The 18,949-nt window shown below is 37.7% G+C and overlaps 1 protein-coding gene across 1 annotated transcript in view; it reads right to left on the bottom strand.

Moving 5' to 3' along the window:
* Positions 1 to 2,993: 2,993 nt before the first annotated feature.
* Positions 2,994 to 18,949, bottom strand: part of GABRB1 (gamma-aminobutyric acid type A receptor subunit beta1) — a 394,151-nt gene continuing 378,195 nt past the window's right edge. Inside the window, exon 9 of the mRNA XM_019025638.4 lies at positions 2,994 to 13,878. Within this exon, the coding sequence (XP_018881183.1) occupies positions 13,534 to 13,878 (345 nt within the window). The 3' untranslated portion in view covers positions 2,994 to 13,533. The remainder of the gene's footprint in view (positions 13,879 to 18,949) is intronic.

Here is an 18,949-nt window from a genome sequence, read left to right as displayed (position 1 = left end):
TGCAAACATATGTTCCCAGGTGCCTGGAGAACTCTCTTGCATGCCAGTGTATGACAAAAATACTTTCATCCAAGCACTTTCATATTCACTTTGTAATTATTGTGAATGTGTGGATATGCTAGTTTGCCCTAATATGGTTTATTAAGTTGGCCTCCCCATCTAAACTGTAATTTTCTCTGAGACTGAGAAGATCGGTTTGATATCTTTATCCTTTTCCCATTGCCCTTGCATGATTACTATTCAATCATTGCTGAATTAAACAACACTTTGCTTTGTTTAGGAAGATGCTGGATGCTAAACACTGTCTTACTCAGGCTTCTTATTGACATAGCAAATTCTAAACGTGTTACATATACATGTGTTCCTTTTCTGCTTTAAATGAAACTGATGGGTATTTATTTCTCCCATTGTGTAATGTAGTCTGTGGAAATAGTAGCCAGTGTAGGATGCCTCAGATATATCCAGCTCTGCAGGCCAAAGCTCAGCTTTTAAAGTGGCGATTCCCAGTTATTTTGTTAAATGGATGTTAAAGTCATCCCTGGGTTGGAGTTTAGACTTTTATTGAAAAGCTTTTCTACTAATCACCAATTAATGGATGAATAAAATTCACACTTTTGGTCTCTTCGTTGTTTTATTGTCAACACATTCTTTCTCAAGGGAGAGAATTAATTTGGAAGTTGGAGGTCTTCAAATTAGGAAAGTCTGACAAATAGGCCAACTCTAATATTCATATTTACAGTGGAGATTTTAAAAGAAGTTTGACATAATACACCTCACAAATGGATGCCAATAAGTCAGTTTTAGGCATTATTTTTGAATACAAGGAGACTGTTCATTTCTTCTTTTCTAACATATACACCCCATATGTTTAAGTGTTTGTAAGGCATGTTGTCATCTTAAATAATACTTAAAAAAATCAAAGTGGTACAGACACAAGCTCCTGGAAAAGTGCTGGTATCTTTTTTTTTTTTTTTGATTGTTGAATAATCCTGAAAAGAATTTCTTCCAAATAAAGGGATGTAGCTTTGTATTAAATTTTGTAATAAAAGTTCTCAAATGATAGATTCAAAATTCTAAACATTTTTAAGGATTATAAAAAGATATGCCTGAAATCTTGCATGTTTTAAAATGTAGTACAAAGTAAGCTTTTTATATGTAGGCATTTGTAATTTAAAAAAAAGTTTTATTTGTGTTTTCAGAATAAACGAGCTAACATAAATTGTACATATTTACAGCAATAAACTACATTTCAGAAGCTGCACAACAACTTTTGTAAGTACAGCTGATGATTTTTGACACCAGCTTTCAAATGTGTTTTCAATTCTTTCATTTGCTGCAACATTTAAAATCTTGTAGTACCAAAGCAAAGGAAACACCAACTTATTTTATAGCAAAGCCACATTATTAACAAAAAATACTGAGTGAACTACAGTCCTGTGACTGTTATGGTATCTGTGAGTCCTGAAATCGAGAGCACAAGCATTTCTTGTGTCCATACCTGATTGCATGTAAATTGATTTTGCATTTTACAAGAACACACAATTACTCAAGGAATAATTAAGAATAGAAAAAAGGCCATGAAGGGTAAAAGGGTCAGGAATCAGAGGCCACTGAACAGTTTCTTATTCACTGATTCACTGCTTAGGAGGAAATTGATTTTTTTCTTTCATGTGTATAAATCACAGTCGACAGGCTTCATGGATTTTGTCCACAGATAGCTTTTGAGATAACAAAGCCATAAATGTCACATACATTAAGCACATAAAAAGGAATTAATGAAACGGTTAGAGTATTTTAATCAAATCCCTAACAGAAGGGGTACAGTTAAGCACACACAGTATGAAAGTTTGCTTTCAAATGTAAAAAGCAACTACAGAAAATCACAAGTTTCATTAGACAGAACAGCAATTTCAATCAGAAAATGCAGCATATATTGATACAAAATAGAAAACTTGAAATATAAAAGTAAGGAGTCCACCTTTTCCTTTCTTGGCATTTTTTTAAACCTGTCCCATTTCATTAAAATTTCTACAGGTTTTACTGAAATACTCACTCTTGACATTTAGCTTCTTTAGTGGTCTGGTAGATATACAAAAGTATTACCTGCTTAGGTAAGAAAGCAAATGCTTATGTCAAAGAGCCTTAAAATATTGTAATTTATGTTTATTTGCAATGAAAGAAGTCTACTTGGTAAAAATAAAGAGGGAGAAAAGGATTCTTTTATTTACAAGAATTGTAATACCAATCAGGATATGAGTTGGTTAAATAATGTTTGGTAGGAGGATAGATAGCAAATTGGTAACTGGAGATCTAAAAACACAAGGAATAAAACACTTAACATGTAACGTATTTGGTGAGTTTAGCATAACGGATTTTGAGAGGCAACAGAAGGTATGTATTTCTTTCTGTATATACGTAGCACCTGCTTTTGAAAGCCCCAGCTATTTAGTACAGGATGCTATGAATTAAAATTGCAGGAGACTGGTGTGGAAAGTTCAGCTAATTTTCTGATTCAATGAAGTTTTAGGTGAGGTGGTAGCCAAAGAGGTGTCCCATTGCTGGCAGGATAGTAATTTCCTAATTTTTAGTCTCATGAGTCCTGCTTTCTCAAACCTCCTGAATCACTGTAGGATTAGGCCCCTTGAGTAAAGTCAAGAGGAGCAAAATAATGTTCAGAGATGATAGACAGGAGAAGTTTTCAAGCAAGCCACGCTCAACCCAGATGCCTTTCTTTCAAAAACAATTTTATTTGTATTAAACAATATTAAACTTCCCAATTTTCATGTCTGTTAACCTTTTAAATGACATGCCAACATTATTTCACATTAGCCATCAGGCTTCCATCATGATGGCACAGCATGCTGCATGGTGGTTAAAAAGGATAAAGCTTATTTTAAAATATCAAAAAGTTTTTGGTCCTTGTAAACATGTAAGTCATTTGGAATTTTCAAAAATGTTGTGAAATCTTGGCTTTGTATAATGCCACGTGGTAGTTGTTTTTTTTTTTTTTTTCCTTTATTTAGGCAGTGTCTCACTCTGTCACCCAGGCTGGAGTACAGTGGCACGATCTCAGCTCACTGCAGCCTCAGCCACCCGGGCTCAAGTGATCCTCCCACCTCAGCCTTCCGAGTAGCTGGGACAACAGGCACGCGCCACCATGCCTGGCTAATTTTTGTATTTTAAGTAGAAACGGGGCTTCACCATATTGTCCTGGCTGGTCTTGAGCTCATGGGCTCAAGCAATCAGCCCACCTCAGCCTCCCAAAGTGCTGGGATTACAGGTGTGAACCACCGTGCTTGGCTCACATGGTAGTTTTTATCAAGAAAAAGAGTTACTGACTCTCCTTGAGATAAGAAGCTGAGCAACACAGTCAATAAATATACGTGTATATAATCATGAACATTCCCTTCTTGGAAGAGTACTGGATGTTCTGAATATGAAAGAACACTTGGATATATAATTCTGTTTTCCATGACACTGAAGTTAAGTTAGAATAATCAGAGGACTTCCCTAAAATTGTCTCAGGGGCATTGTTGTAAAATTTCAAGCTTTATCCAGTGAGTATTTTAAAAAGATCTAACAAACAGATCAACAATGAATTAATTAGCTTAAAAAAAGAAAAAGCAGATACACTGCAGTTCAATTTATTTGAGGAGTATCAGGTAGAAAAATACGTTATCTAGTAAACTGGGATGGCTGGTTGCCACTCTGAGGTAAGGCTTGCAAATTATATATTTCTTTTATGCAAATTAGTAAATTATTTAACAGGACAACTGGAAAGTTAATAATTGAAAAAAGGGGGTGGAGGCAGAAAATGCATTTCCTTGTACATCTATCATATTTTATGCACTCTTGAGAAGCAGTGCTGAATGTCAAGAACTGTCCATCCCTCTTATATAGTTCTAAATCTTCTATTTATATCTTGGCAGAAATAGGATTTGTTGTGCAGTACCTTCTGGGAGTATTAGAATTCACATGGGAATGTTCCATCAATAATACAGTGTAGCCCCAGCTTCAAGAATAAATACCCTGTAGAACCTAGATTTAAAAGGCCATTAATAAGGCAAACAATGATAAATGGGGGAAAAAACTATAAAAGAAAACTTTCCTTTTTCCATAAAGGAAAAGCAGTGGTAATTAGCAAGGAATATTCAATTCTTCTAGAACTGGTAGAATCTAGATTGGTGGTATTATTATCAGGATTCAGTCTGCTTGGAAAATCCCAGTAGAAAAAAATCTTAATGACCACTTTGCAAGACACAAACCTGGGTTCAACTGTACCTTCGACTGCATTTTTTATTCTTTGAGAGGTTGTAGATAGAGGCTGTATGGGACTAAAATAATTTGAGAGAGGAGGTCATCTGTCCCACAAGGTATTATCTATAATCCTGAAATATTGCCTGTTATGAAAAAGTGTTTCTCTTTTGCTGCCTTTCCCATTGTAGGTGATCTAGTCAGCATTTATAGACCCTGCCATGGGCAGAACAATAGTTGCTTTGGACAATACAAAAGAATTAGAAAATGGGGTGTTTGCTTTTAAGGACCTCACAAAGGGAGGCAGAATATCTCTTTGCAAAACTAGAAATGTGCAAATAAACTGTCTATTATTATTGAATAAAGTGACCACAAGAATTGAGGGAGTGTTAACAGGAGAGTGAACAGAATGAGGCAGGGTGCTCATGGACAGCATTTTCGAGGATGTTGGCCTGATTCATAAACCACGATTGAGATGGGGCTAGGAAGAAAAATATCTAATCAGTGGAAATAAAATGTAAAACTTCAAGCACAGCAGTGAGAACATTTTGGGATGATGTGTGGATGTTGGAGTGGAAGGATAAGGAAGACCTGAGGATGAGCTTGCTTGCAGCTAATTAAGGAACTCATGGAGAAATAAGGTGAGTATGAGTGGTAGAGAAGACTGGGCCAGACTTAAATGATTTGTAGGGAGCCAAGACATGTTTTCTGTAGTGTGTTAATGTTAAATTTATTAATATTTTCCCACCCTTCTGGTGGCTGAGACCCCATAATTATGGTGGTCATATCATTTATTATTCACATGGACAATTTTGAGAGTGAAAAGGAGTTTTATTAATAATTACACGCTGAGACTGTCTGAGGCAAATTGGGTCATATGGTCTTAACAATAATGTTAACCAAAAAGAACTGGAGCACATTTCAGGCTATTTCGCTGCTGTGCAAACTTTCCTTCTATACATTTTCTCAAGAGACTAAGGAAAGGCTTTTATGTATGGGTAAGCAAGTGGGTGGAACAGATGGAAAAAGCAGAAAACAAAACTGGACACAGAGTGTCTACTGAGCATGATATTTATCTGTTAGGAGTGGGAATAGTTCTCTTCCCCCTTACTCTCTACTCATTTTTGAACTGCCCAAAATCTGGATCATCAAGGTAAAAATGGATAAAATCTAGACAGCTTAGTAGAGTGGAAAAAGCTTGAATGGCCAGGAAATACTCAGGAAAATCATGAAAGTTTAGAGTTGGAAGGTATCTTTCAACAAAGAAAAAAAATTTTACAGAAGTTGTATTGAGGACAATGTTCAGAGACCGGAATTCTTCATGAATGCTTGAAGAACATGAATAGCTAGAATGCTAATCACAAATTAATAAACTGTCAGTTTTGTCTTGGCTGTGCCTAACACCAGTGGATTTAACTAGGTAAGTAGTTAACTAGGTAAGCCGGGGTGGAAGGAGTTGAGCAAGGAGAGTGGATAACAGATGTTCTAAAGACCTTGGATCTTTCCAACTATTATAGATGGAAAGCTGCTTCTTGCCTGAGAGCTCAAAAATATCTGCTACTCTACTTTCAGGAAACAAGACAGTGTGGGGTCCAAGACTGAGGAGGGCACTGCAACAACATTTGGGCTTAGATGCTGCCTAGAGATTGGCTTTTCTACCCATGATGGGGTGTTTCATGGCTGTTCCTTAATTGAATTACAGAGAATAGTTTAAGGACATCTTTATCTTCCAGGGATCTAAAAATAAAGGATTTGTATTATCTGAGACTCTCTCTTAAAGGGAAATATTGTAGTTATAGAAAATTACAAAAATAGTAACATTTTTCCACTTGGCTTGCAAATGTAACTGTATGTCCTATATATTTTTAAAGGAACATGAATAGGTATTGAATTCAATTCACTTGATACCAGATGGCTTACTCTCAAAGACACGCTATCAAGAATTATTACTAAATTAGTTGGGTTATGTTAGCAGAGGCCATGGTCCTCCTGTATCTTTCTGCTAACCTCCCATACAAATGAACTTCTCTAAAATTACATTTGAAATTTAGTTTTGGAAGAGAACTTGGAGGTCATCTGGTGGCATGTTCAAAGTCATGCACCTAGGCAGTGGCAGAGACAGCACCAAGACCAGGTCCCCAATCATGTTAATAATTCCAAGGTGTCTTCCATCCACTGTGAATTCCCTCTCTCCATCATGATGCTCACTTATTGTTAACTTTTCGAGGTTAGGCTGCATACTCTTTGGTATATGTTTAGAGAACTCTCTTCCAAATCTATGTAAATGCTGTCTAGAGGAAACAGATGTTCTACATATTTTTATGGGAGAAATTTAGACAGTTTGCAGGCTGTCTGCAAGGCTGAGGGGAAGTGGGTAGGGTGTTATATAGAAGTAGAAATTTGTAATGGGAGTAATATACAAAAAATATGAAATGGATCAAGGATAGTCTGTAACTAGTGGTATGCTATTTGAATGATAAGCCCTTCTGGGAGGAATAATAATAAATTGTAAAATGGGCCTACTGGAGACTGAAAAAGCTAATGAATAAACAAGTTTGATAAAGGATTGATACACTTTAAGTTCACTATATTACAATTATAGTGTAAGGAGATGGCCTTATCTTCAAACTCTGGGGTAGATAATGTAAATTTCTGTAAGATTGAGCTAAAGATTTTTATTTCCACTTTATTTTGAAATAGGCTGGGACAGAGAAGGTTTATGTAAATACATGTGCTCTTTACATAAGTGACAGAAAAGCAGAAAAGAAAAACAACTCAAGGCAGTTCAGAGGAGGCTATTATGATTATACAACCTGCCTCCAAAGGACTTTTAAAGGCAATGGGAATAAGAATTTGGAAAAAAGTTATTAAAATTCATTGTTTTAGTGAATTCAATTGAGTCCAAAGAAGTCAAAACTTTCAACTGTTCATAGGCAAGACAGCCTATGAGGTTTGGAAATAAGAAAGAGGAAAAATAATAGAATCAATTTCATTGGGTTGACATGAGGCAGGATGGTATACAGTGTGGGAAGGAAAGAAGACAGGAGAGGTAATCTAATTTACGCAAGTCAAACTTGCAAAATGCACACACATCATATTTTAACAATTTGTCCCTATAAACAATTATATTAGAAAATGTCCTCCCTTCCCTGTTTCTCTGAAAAACAAAACAAACCCAGGAAGAAGAAGCAAGAGCCAGGTAGCAATACTGATTGCTCTTACTCATTCTTTGGCATCCAAATGAGGTTGTAATTAAGCTAATGAATCTGTGACCCTGAAAACCTAAGGCAAATGAATAATGCTATTTGGCCTTTCTTTCACTTACTTATTTTTATTGGTTTGTTTTTTGACTGTCTGCAGAAACAGAAATGCAGGTAGTGTTGTTCAGAAAAATGATTTTCCTTCCCAAATGGTTCAGAAATACACCTACTTTTCCCACCTTGAATTCTGACTGGGCTGAATGCTTTCTGATCAGTGCTGGTTGTTTCAGGATATGCAAAGTATCCAGGGGCCAATAGGGAATGGTTATGAGTCCCTTGATGTAACAAGAACTTTTTAATTAGAAAAAAACAAAACAAAACCAACTAACCAAACAAAACACCCAAACAAACAACTGTTAGACCGTTTCAATTTGTATAAGAAATTCTTGCTATAGGAGAAGTAATAACAAACACAAAACTCTTTACCCTTATCCTTCCAGGAGCTTATTATTCTCTGGTTTGCAATTCCTCTATTAAAAATGATTTCCTTTCAAATGCTTTTAAATTGCAGTCTCCAAAAATTATGTTTTCTATTTAGTTGATTTCAGTTATCTTAAAAAAAGAAAGTGTGGTAAAAGCACAGTGTGTTCTGGAACTAGTAATTGACTGACCTGATCAGTTCAAACGAAGCATTTTTCTTTCTCAATTGATGGTGGACCCTAGTTGGCAAATTTTAGAACCAATATATCTCAAAGTCATGGCTTACTGAACTCTCCTGGCACTTAAAATGTTGGCATAAAAAAGTCCTATCTTGCAAAGTTCTTACCTCCAAGAAAGATGTTGTCCATTCTAAAACATTACTAAGAAATAAGCTGGTTTAGATATTCTGAATTTCTATAGACACCATTGCTCTCCCTGGGACTGCCAGTTTGCATGGAAACACATCTTGTGGCATAATATTCCACCATTCTGAAGACTTTTTCAGGAATACCAATACTTGGGAGAAATGTATTTGAGAACATTTAATTACCAGACTCTTTTAAGCTTAATTAGCACATATCACACATATCCCAAATACTTGTGTGTGTGTGTTTTTTCTTTCTCTCTCTCTCTCTCTTTTTTTTTTTTTTTTAAAGAGACAGAGTCTCATTCTGTTGCCCAGGCTAGAGTGCAGTGGCAAATCATAGCTCACTTGAACTCCTGGGCTCAAGTGGTCCTCCCACCTCAGCCTCCCAAGTAGCTAGGATTACAGGTGCATGCCAACACACCCAGCTATTTTTTTTTTTTTTTTAATAGAGACAGGCTTTGCTATGTTGTCCAGGCTGGTCTCAAACTCCTGGCCTCAAGTGATTCTCCCACCTTGGCCTTCCAAAGTACTGGAAATACAGGCATGAATTACCATGTCTGGCCAAAAATACTAGTTTCAAGTCCCAGTGTATAACAATATTTCTCTTTGCCTTTAAAAAATAATGACATGGTTACCTCTGGATCTTTCAGGAATGAATCAGCCTGTTGGTGTTACCAATCATTTACTGTCCTTCCTTTGTTCCTTCCCATCATTTGGACATTTGACTCTTTACCCTGATCAAACCCATCCATTCACTTCTATTCTTAATAGAAGTTCCGGGAAACTGGAAGAGAACAAGTTAGAAGCTAAAGCTATTGGTGCAAATAAAGCTTTGGATTGCCTGTGGATTTTGAATATCTCTTCCATTCCTGACCCCCTCAACGGCATGGATAATTCAGTATCTGAATATATGAATAGCCACGAATGACTGATAAAGACAAATCTCTTTATGACGCAGTTCAAGGAGCAGCTTGCTACAGTTTCCGTTTCTGCTGGTGCGCTGTTCCTGAGCCCCACAGGCTTGCAGCCTTCTCATCAGCTGCTGTTCCTTTCAGTGGGGTAGGGGGATGAGGCAGTGATCACAGACACCTGGCTATGGCTTGCAGCAGAGTTACACAACTGCACACACAAAATGGCAGAGAAAGAGCAAGAGCTAAAAAGATTCTGGTTTGGGCCCAAATCACTAGTCATTTCACTTAATGAAGAAAAGCAAATACCTTATAAGCTTACATTATTTACAATGCTCAGATTTTTTGAACATCCACCCAAAGCTGAGGACCACCACACAACAGGGTCAATGAACTATGTACAGAATTTACAAGGAAGTTTACATAATAGTCTACATTCCATTAACAAATTTACCTTTATGTTCACTGCTTGCTTTCAGGAAACAGATATATTTGTTTGTTTTTCTGTCCCCCTCATTCCAGTAATGCTGATTGAACCACCATGAACAAATGCTTGTACATTCCTTTTTTCTCCCTCCTGGGATATATGATTTACTTTGTTTAGGAAAGAAAATGGTGACACATCACCCTTTGGTAATATACTATTCAAAATTGTCCATATAAGAAATCTTGGAGATTATTTCCTTCTAGAAGTATTACAAATATATCTTTTTTTGTTTAACTTGGCAAATTATAATTGAATTCTTTCTTAATATTTATAAAATAGTCATTGATTTTAGAAAGATGGAATTTAGTCAACATTTCTATGTATTGTACATAATGCTTTTTAAGGAATGCCTATCCTTGGACCCTTAAACCAAAGTTTATTCTCTGCATCACATTTTTTTCTCTTTGCATTTTCAAGGCCCTTTGTTGATTGTAATGTACAATAAAGATGGCATGTATGAAAACACATATCATTCAGTTGGCAGAATTACCAACCAATCTGCTGTTTCTATTTGGCGATGTGGAAAACAGAGGCAATAATCCTGGATAATTCAAGCCGAAAATATATCTTGACCTGGATCTTTGCCTCACAAAGCTGGTAAGTGTAATGCACATGTCATCCCTAATATTTTAAGCCAAGGAACATGATTGGAAGGAATGAGTATGCAGTCATCACTGTCCAGTGAAAGCTGGAATTTCCACTGGGCTTACACAGGTGAAGTCTATGACACAGTTTATGTCACAGTTTCTGAACTGTAGACATGGGGTTACTTGGACATGACTTGGACATCAGAGAGTGAGTCTGTGTAACTTTCAGCCTCTTCCTCAACTTAACTAATGCAGGGGATTATGGCTATTTTCATGGCAAAAAGAAAACAACCCAATAATGATTGAATAATAATCCCTCTATCATGTAATAATCTGAATCTTTCAAGAATGGGGCCAGTTTTGAGGGCACTTAAGAATGTCCAACAACATTTATATTTTATGTACATGATTTTGGGCAAGACAAGGGAGACAGCCAGAGAAGGAAGTTTTTTTTTTTTTTTTTTTTTTTTTTTTCTATTCACTGTTCAGCCTGAAAGGTGAGGACTTGGCTAGGAGTGGGGCCAAGGAGGGAAGAATTTGGCCCACAGGTGTCCAGAAAGAAGTGGGGACAGAGGTCTTTAACCGTAAATATAGCAGCTTCTCCATTCTTCTGGCTGCCACTGCCTCTAAAATCAGCTATTTACCAGGATTTTTATAATGCTGGCTGTGGCCCCTCTACTGCCCAGGAGGGCATATGGTGACACCATTTTGTGCCTGATGGGTAGATTCAGGCTTAATAAGTTCACATTTTACAAAGGTTAAGATATGAATTCAAAATGTTCTCTTTTTTTCTCAGAAGATGCTTTACATCTAAAACTACAGCATCAAAATCGTTAGATTTTTTAAAGGCAAGATAAAAATATAATAATAAAAATACAAATATTCTCAATCTTTCCCAACAATAATAATCTAAATAGATAAATAAAAATAAACTGTTTTTTAAGGAACATAGATTACAGATACTTCCTTTCTGATTTAGCATTTCATTCTTAAAAGCTTTTAAAAGAGCTTTGACACCCAGAATGATTCATTTTTATTAGGCATCAGCCAACAATTTTCCTTCCTGTGTTTAAAATAAATGGCTGCACAGTGGTTCCTTTGCGGTCATTACGGAATATTAACCTTACAATCACTGACATGGCCACATGCCACTCTATTTGGCCATTTTATGATGGCAAAGCATCTCACCCTGCCAAGGGACTGAAGAGTTTCAAAATGGATGACTTCATACCCTAAGGCTGGGGATTTCCTTGACCAGGAAAGTGTGATAATACAACTAAAAATCTAAATAAAAATGTGGTCCCTATCATGAAACCATTGAGATCATTTTTTGCAGTTAAAGCAGAGTTTTTGTATATATATTATCTTCAGCCTTAACTATTCATTTATTTTAAGGTTCCCTTTTCCTCTTGCTTTCTAAGAGAATATCTTGTAACTTTCTCCGCTTCAGCTCATCAGTAAAAATTCAGCATCATCTGTCCAGTGAAGACTGTAATTTCCAGAAGCTGATGCTATTGTAAACATGGACCCCATCACAGTCTTAGGGAAAAAGCTAGATCATTAAGCCAGGCAATCGTCCCTATTATTACCTCAACCCTTATTTCACATTCACGGGTCAGGTCCCAAACCTCCTGCATCAGTGTTTGGTTAGCTTACAGTTTCATTCAGTCTTGCAAATGAACATACAGAATTCTTAGATACTGAGGTTGAAAAATAAAATGACAAGGTTTCAGTGATATAACATGGGAAGAATCTCAACTGTAGCTGGTTGGACATGTTTAGAATTGTGTTGGGCTACTGAAGGATGCCCCTTCTATGAGAACCATGACCAAGAGTAATCCACAAGCAGAGATAAAGCAGAGGAGCAATGACAGTGATTAATGAGTGTAGACAGGGTCTATTCTTTAGGGACTGGTTCATGTGTTGGAAGCTCCACTGCTTTTGTCATCGCTCTTGTTTTTATCTGTAGTTCTGCTATTTTCAAGATTTTCTTTAAAATGGAATTCTGGTCCTGAAGGGGAATGACACCAACATGGGTGTTTGTGCATTTTCCAAAGCATTCATTCCAGTCTGGAATGCAGAGCTCAGAGAGCAGAGCCATCAAGTGCCAGTTGAGGCCTGTGTGACCAGCCTGTCACCATTAGATACTGCTCTCTAGAAGGCAAAGAAATATATACTATTTGATTTAAGATTTGGCAGTTCAGATAACTGCCCAGGCACCCTTTTCACAGCACATAAATCTTGCCTTCCTAATGGCAAGGGCAATATTTTTCTCAAGCAAAAATTGCTCACCATCCCCTTCCTCCCACACTCTCTGGAGCAGGAACTATGGAACTGGGGTGGCATGGCTTCCTGGCACAGCATCAGGGGGTTCCAGGCTGATGAGATGAATTCAGGGCTGCATGTTTGAAATGGCCAGTTAGAAAAATGGTCATTGCCTTCCAAGCTCCTTATTCTCAAGAAAAAAAGAAAAATGTTCTCAATGGCTACCAGGTCGACCAGGTTGGATTCTAATGTTAATTTAAAATTTGCCAGAAAGTCTGAGAAAGAAGCATATTTCAGAATATCCAGCTTAATGGTGCAGTGAAGATGGCAGGTTGGGATTGCATAACCTTGACCAGCACTTGTCCTTCCTTCCCTCTTCTTCTGTGGAGCTGTGGAGCCCTTTTGCAACGGACATGGGAGAACTTAAGGATAGAGGGGAGTCTTCCTTCCCTGTCTAAGCTCCTTTTTCTTTTGCCTTCTTCCTGGAAATCTGTAACTTGTCAATGGCTTTGTTTTTTTCTTCTGAGATCCTGGAAATTGTGTGGTTTTTTTAATGTTTTTTTTTTTTTTTTTTTGGCAGCATAAGATTGTTACAGTTTACCAGGAAGCAGTGCAGGCGGACAGCAAGGTCCTCTTTTCATTTTCTCTAAAAAATAAATCAGTGAAATCCAGGGAAACTAGAAAAGACTGCTAAAGATCTACCTGTCTAACTTCTCTCTTTGTGTTTGTTTGTAAACATGGCAATTAATAGAGCTCTTAAAGAGCTGATAACCTGGACCACGGTAGACTGGAAAAAATAATTTTCTTTTGTTTTGTCTTTTTGAAGTAAACATGGTGCAGTAATAAAACTGATATGCAAGACCTAAAACCAATCGGATGGCTGAATCTCTTACCTCGAGAAACAGCAGTATCGCTGTTGGGGACCTGTAAGGTTAAAAAACAATAGAAGAGGAAAGTAGTCTAAATGGAACCATTAGAACAGACCTCAGTGTACATAGTAAAGCCAATAGACGACATTAAAAAGAGAAAAGGTGATGGGGAAAAACATTCGGGACCACTTGTCTATGGAATTCACATCAGTCAAGTCGGGGATCTTGACTTTGAGCTGGGAGGCACGCCTGCGGATGCGCCCCTTGCTGGGTACCCCGTGCCGGTCCAGGGCGCGCCCGTAGGCCTCGCGGCTGCTCAGGGGCTTGCGGTACTGGATGCTGGCGCTGTCATAGGAGTACATGGTGGCCTTGGGGTCGCTCACGCTCGTGAGCACTTCCGAGCCACTCGTCTCATTCCGGATTTCCAGGGTGCTGAGGAGAATGTTACCGTGGGCGTCGACCTGATGGCAAAAAGAACAGGCTCGGACACAAGTTGCAGGACCTTTGCCTGTTTTCATTAACCTGTTACTAATGATACCCCATAAGGCTCATTAAACACTGTGTTCCTAAACATCTGGCTTGATGTGCCTCCCGGATGTGGAGATCGATCGATCTATCTATCTATCTATCTATCTATCTATCTATCTATCTATCTATCATCATCCATCCACCTTGCTAGCTTTCTAGCTATCATCTGTCTCCACTCACAGAACACTAGTGTGTGTGTGTGTGTGTATGTGTGTGTGTGTGTGTGTGTGTGGTATTTCTTCTTGTTATAAAAGTGGTACATGGAAACAAAGCTAGAAACACAAAATACAAAGTAAAAATTCATAATCTCACCTTCAGAGTCAATCATTAACATCTCGCTTGGCTTCCAGTCTTTTCTCTATTCATATATACTTGCAAACACAGGTTCATTCATATATTTTGCCTTGCAACCTGCTTTTCTCAGTTAATAATACAGCCTGGGCATCTTTCCTTGTTAATAAATATTCCTCTGTGACATGCTTTATTAATAGCTTACATGATTAAACCATAATTGAATTAATCTGTTGTTAGATGTTAAGGTTTGTTTTACTTTGTAGTATTATAGACAAGTCTGGAAGGAATATTTTGTAGTTAAATCTTTGTGCATATCCATAATTATTTCCTTAGGCGAAATTGACGGATATGATTAATGGGTCAAAGGATTCGCCTGGCTATCCTTTGACTTTTGTTCCTCTACTGTTGTTCACTGATGCTTCCTGTAGTTCCAGTGATACCTATCCCAGGTTTCCTGGTTCTTCTCTATGCTATGCCCACATACTGTTTTGGAACTACAGAAAATGTGAGCACAGTTTGGCTCAGAATGTGGCCTTGTTTAACTTCAAGCTGATATACTTTGCAAACTGATTTACCTGGAAGGGACATGGCTCATATGTGAAAATGAGCTTGAAGTACTTCCAGGGCCAGTAGAGGGAGCTGTGCTAACATGTGTATTAGCATAATGCCTGACTTACAGTAAAATGCTTTTGAATGAGATTAATCTTAGTAAACACTTAACACACTAGGTATAGGTAAGGAGGCAAAACAGCCTGGTGAAGAAGAGATGGAGAAAAACATAGGTGGCAAATACAAACAAGAGAGAAAGAAAAGAAAGGGACAGAGGATAGATAGCACATGATGGTGCAACCGTGGTACAGTTTAAAGAACTAAGATTTATTGTGTTTCCATCATGAGTAGCATTTATATTACCTGTTTAATACAGCAACCCTATTTTAAAAGGCCATCCCATCCCCATTTTATAGATAAGGCAAATGAGATTTAGAACGGTTAACAATCTGGCTCGTTTACACAGCTAGTAAGTGCCAGCCCTGATATTAGAACCCATGTGTATCTGATTCAAAGCTCAAGCACTTTCTACTTGGAGGACCACATCACAGTCCCTGGCCTTTGTTACACTTTGTTTCCACAGGAAACTCAGTAATGCATTTGTTAGCTTTAAGATTTGAGTTGGTTGGAGAGAGAAATGGCGACTGACTCTGGTTTCTGTCATCTCTCTCTCCTTTTTTATCTATCATTGTTTCCCTCTGTGAAGCATTTTGCTTCAGTCTAATTGGGCTACCCACATGCCCTGACTGTATACATCTATTGGTGACTTTATTCAGGGAGTTATTATTATTATTTTGTTGTTGTTGTTAATAACTACAATTTATTGAATTCTACTGTGTAATTTATCTCAGTAATTTCAGTATTTCAGTAATTGAATCTTACTAATTTACCTTAGTTATAATAACACTAAGACATATATGTTATCCTAATTCAGCAGACAGGGAAACCAAGGCTCAAAGAAGTTAAGTAAATTAAACAATAAGATTAAACAACAAGTACCAAATTTGGGATTAAAACAGAATATTCTTTGTCTCAAATATTATTTTCTCTCCTCTTTGTATGTTAATCTAAAATCCACCTGTTTTGGCCAAGGCTCAATTTAAATCCTGCTTTCTTTGTGTACCTTTGTACTTTGCCTGCCCATAGGCACCTCCAAAACTTTCTCCCAACATTTATTGAGTGCTTACTGTGTGAGAGATGAAGTGTTAGGTGTCAAGGATATATGCAGCACAACTAGCATCCTTACCATCAAAAACCCTTAGCACTGACTTTTACAACAGAATTTACAAACTCAGCCACCTACAGGGACCAAGAAGCATGGCTGAGTAGAGCCAGGTGAAAGTGAGTAATTGAGTGAAGCTAGGGAATGGTGATGCCTATGGGGCCTCAGAGAGCAGATGTCTAAGGAGGGGACTGCAGCTCAGCTCCAGTTGACAACTACACTGAATGGACTAGACTCTAGTGTTGCCAGATCACCCCCTTTACCAGAAAACCTGAATATATAGATTTTTATTTTGTCTTTCCTTAAAGTTGACTCAATAGTGTAAAAATGATCTTCAGGTCAGATGAAACATATCTGTGTCCAGATCTGACTTTTGCATAGCCAGTTAGGGACCTCTTTTTTTTTTTCCATTCACATATCCTTTAGCATATATTACTTTGTGTTGATGTTGATTTTTAGGTTTCAGTCCTATTTTCCCAACCAGAGCTATTGGGGTGCTCAGGGGATAGATAATGAGGGCCTGGACTAGGACAATGTAGCAGAAAGAAAAGGAAAACTACACTAAAGAGGAACTTTTGAAAAATGTTTAAAATAGAAATGAAATTGATTTGGCAACTGATTAGATTTGTAGCACAAGGAAGTGAAGGTGATCTGGAAACTGTCAGCCTGTTAGGCTGAAAGATTATATTGTCATCAGCAAAATGGGGTGTCTGGTGTGTGTTGCATGTATAGGGTGGAAAAAAAGAGTTTGTTATTTTGGTTGCATTTGTGATATACATTAGGCATCCTTGTGGTGGTGTCCAGCAAATAATGTATATGTGGTGATGACTGGGATAATGTTGGGGCTGAGATTATTTTAGGAGTGGGAGGCAGCTATGGAGTCAGTGAAAGAGACACAGAGAAACTATAGAGGTAGAGAACCAATAACATCTTGCTATGAAGAGAAACTCAAGGAGGGAGAAGGGTATCCATAAGGAGAGAATTGTCAATAGTGTTTCAGAGAGAACAGGGGGAATGAAGAAGGCTCATAGATTTATCAATAAGGCCATTTGCGGTCTTAGAATAAGAGCTGAAGCAGAATCTGGATTGCAAGGGGTTAAAGACTGAATTGGTAGCAAGGAGGAGAAGGGAGTTTGTATGGACTCCCCTTTTCAAAAGTTTGCAGGTCAAAGGAAGAAAAGAAATAAAAGCATTAGCTCACACATATCAGGATAGGGTGTCAAGTGAAGCTGGAAGAGACACAGTAGACAGGAAAAGAAGGATTGAGAAAGGCAAATTCTAAGCGAGTGAGTGAGGAAGTCAAAGATATGGAAGGATAACAGGCTACCTTCATAAATGGGAATTTTACACATGGAGATATGGGAGGTAGAATGTTTCTGAGCAATGGGAACATGTGCTAATGTTTGCTGGGGATTTGAGACCAGGTGATGGTGAAGGTCATTGAGAATAATGAGCCAGATGCAGTCTCTGTCCTCTACTGTATGTCTATAATTGAAAAAGTCATGTGCATGAAATTTGACATTACTAAGGATGGTAGGGTTGAAGTGATGAGGACCAAAATGCTTGAATTCCTTAAAGGAGGGAGAATTACATTAGAAGATAAGGACTGGAACACATGATTTTGTTAGGTACTTTGGAATAGCCAAGATTATCACAAAATATGAATTTTGTCCATAAGAGATCATTACCTCCTTAGAGATATGAGTGAAGCATAATATTGGGAGTGACAAGTTTTCAATCAAACTGTACATGGCATAATATAGATCATGATTAGGGATTCATCAAAGTGAGAAATCACTGGGGGTCACAGAAGCCTTCTTGTAACAGTGGGCTTTGCATTGAGTTTTAAAGGATGGGTAGAGGACAGAACAAAAATTGAGAGTTGAAAGCTATGTTATTATTCTAGTTTTATTATCTACTCAGAAATGGACTTGGATAAGTCTGGGTCTCAGATCCCTTATCTATAAATGGAAGGTTTTCATTAGGTAATCTCAAGAGTTGGCTTCCAGTCTTTGACAGTTTTTGATTAAGAAGAACATTCCAGGTGGAGGACATAGCATTCTGAAAAAATGCTTGTAAAATGGAATCACCTGATCTGCACTCTGTGCATCATTAAGTTACATTATTATGAATCTCTCTAAGTAAAAAAAAGTTGCTAGAGTTTAGAATCGGCTAGTGAAGCATACAGATGCTCCTAATTAAACAGAAGTCAGGGTTAACAAGGTACATTTTATTAAGCTATTTTGGTTAACCTTGGTGCAGATTTAAATGTGCCTAAAACTTGCATGAGGTTTACCAGTTTGTGCAAATCCCTCAATATCCTCCGTCACTGAGCTAGAAATCATAGCATTAAGTGGTTTGACATTTAAGATAATGGATCTAGTTCTGCAACTATCCATGAAAGCTGATTTCATTACTATAGAGTTATATCAACATTACCATGTTCTTTTTCAGGACAATTTTTAAAGTAGCTATATAACAATTCTTGCCCACTTCCATTTTCTTTCTTACCCAGTGTAGGACTTGTCCTAAAGGCTGATGTTAACAGACTGTGTGTGTGTGTGTGTGTGTGTGTGTGTGTGTGTGTGTGTGTGTTTGTGTGTGTATGTACATGCTCATGCATTTCTTCTACAGTGTGATATTTCACCCTCACCCTCCAGCTTTCTGCTGTCGGGTAAGGTATACATGTGGTAGCCATACCACTGCTGACATCCACAAGTTTCTTGTTGGCTCTGCTGTAACCCATTCCCCTTGGAGAAGAGTGGCTTTCCCTTTGCCTCAACCATATCAGGGCATCTAAGGTATTCTTATATCTGAAGCTGACACAGCTTTCCAAAAATAATATCCATGGAGAAAGGGCTATTGTTTTTTCATATCATCAGAGGGAGCAAGAAGTCATGTTGCATGTTGCCTCAACATCTGCAGTGGCCAAATGCTGC

This window comes from Gorilla gorilla, chromosome 3, assembly GCF_029281585.2.
Source record: "Gorilla gorilla gorilla isolate KB3781 chromosome 3, NHGRI_mGorGor1-v2.1_pri, whole genome shotgun sequence".
NCBI lineage: Eukaryota > Metazoa > Chordata > Mammalia > Primates > Hominidae > Gorilla > Gorilla gorilla.
The sequence above is the reverse complement of the archived record's forward strand: the minus strand, read 5'-3'. Positions and strand labels throughout refer to the sequence as shown.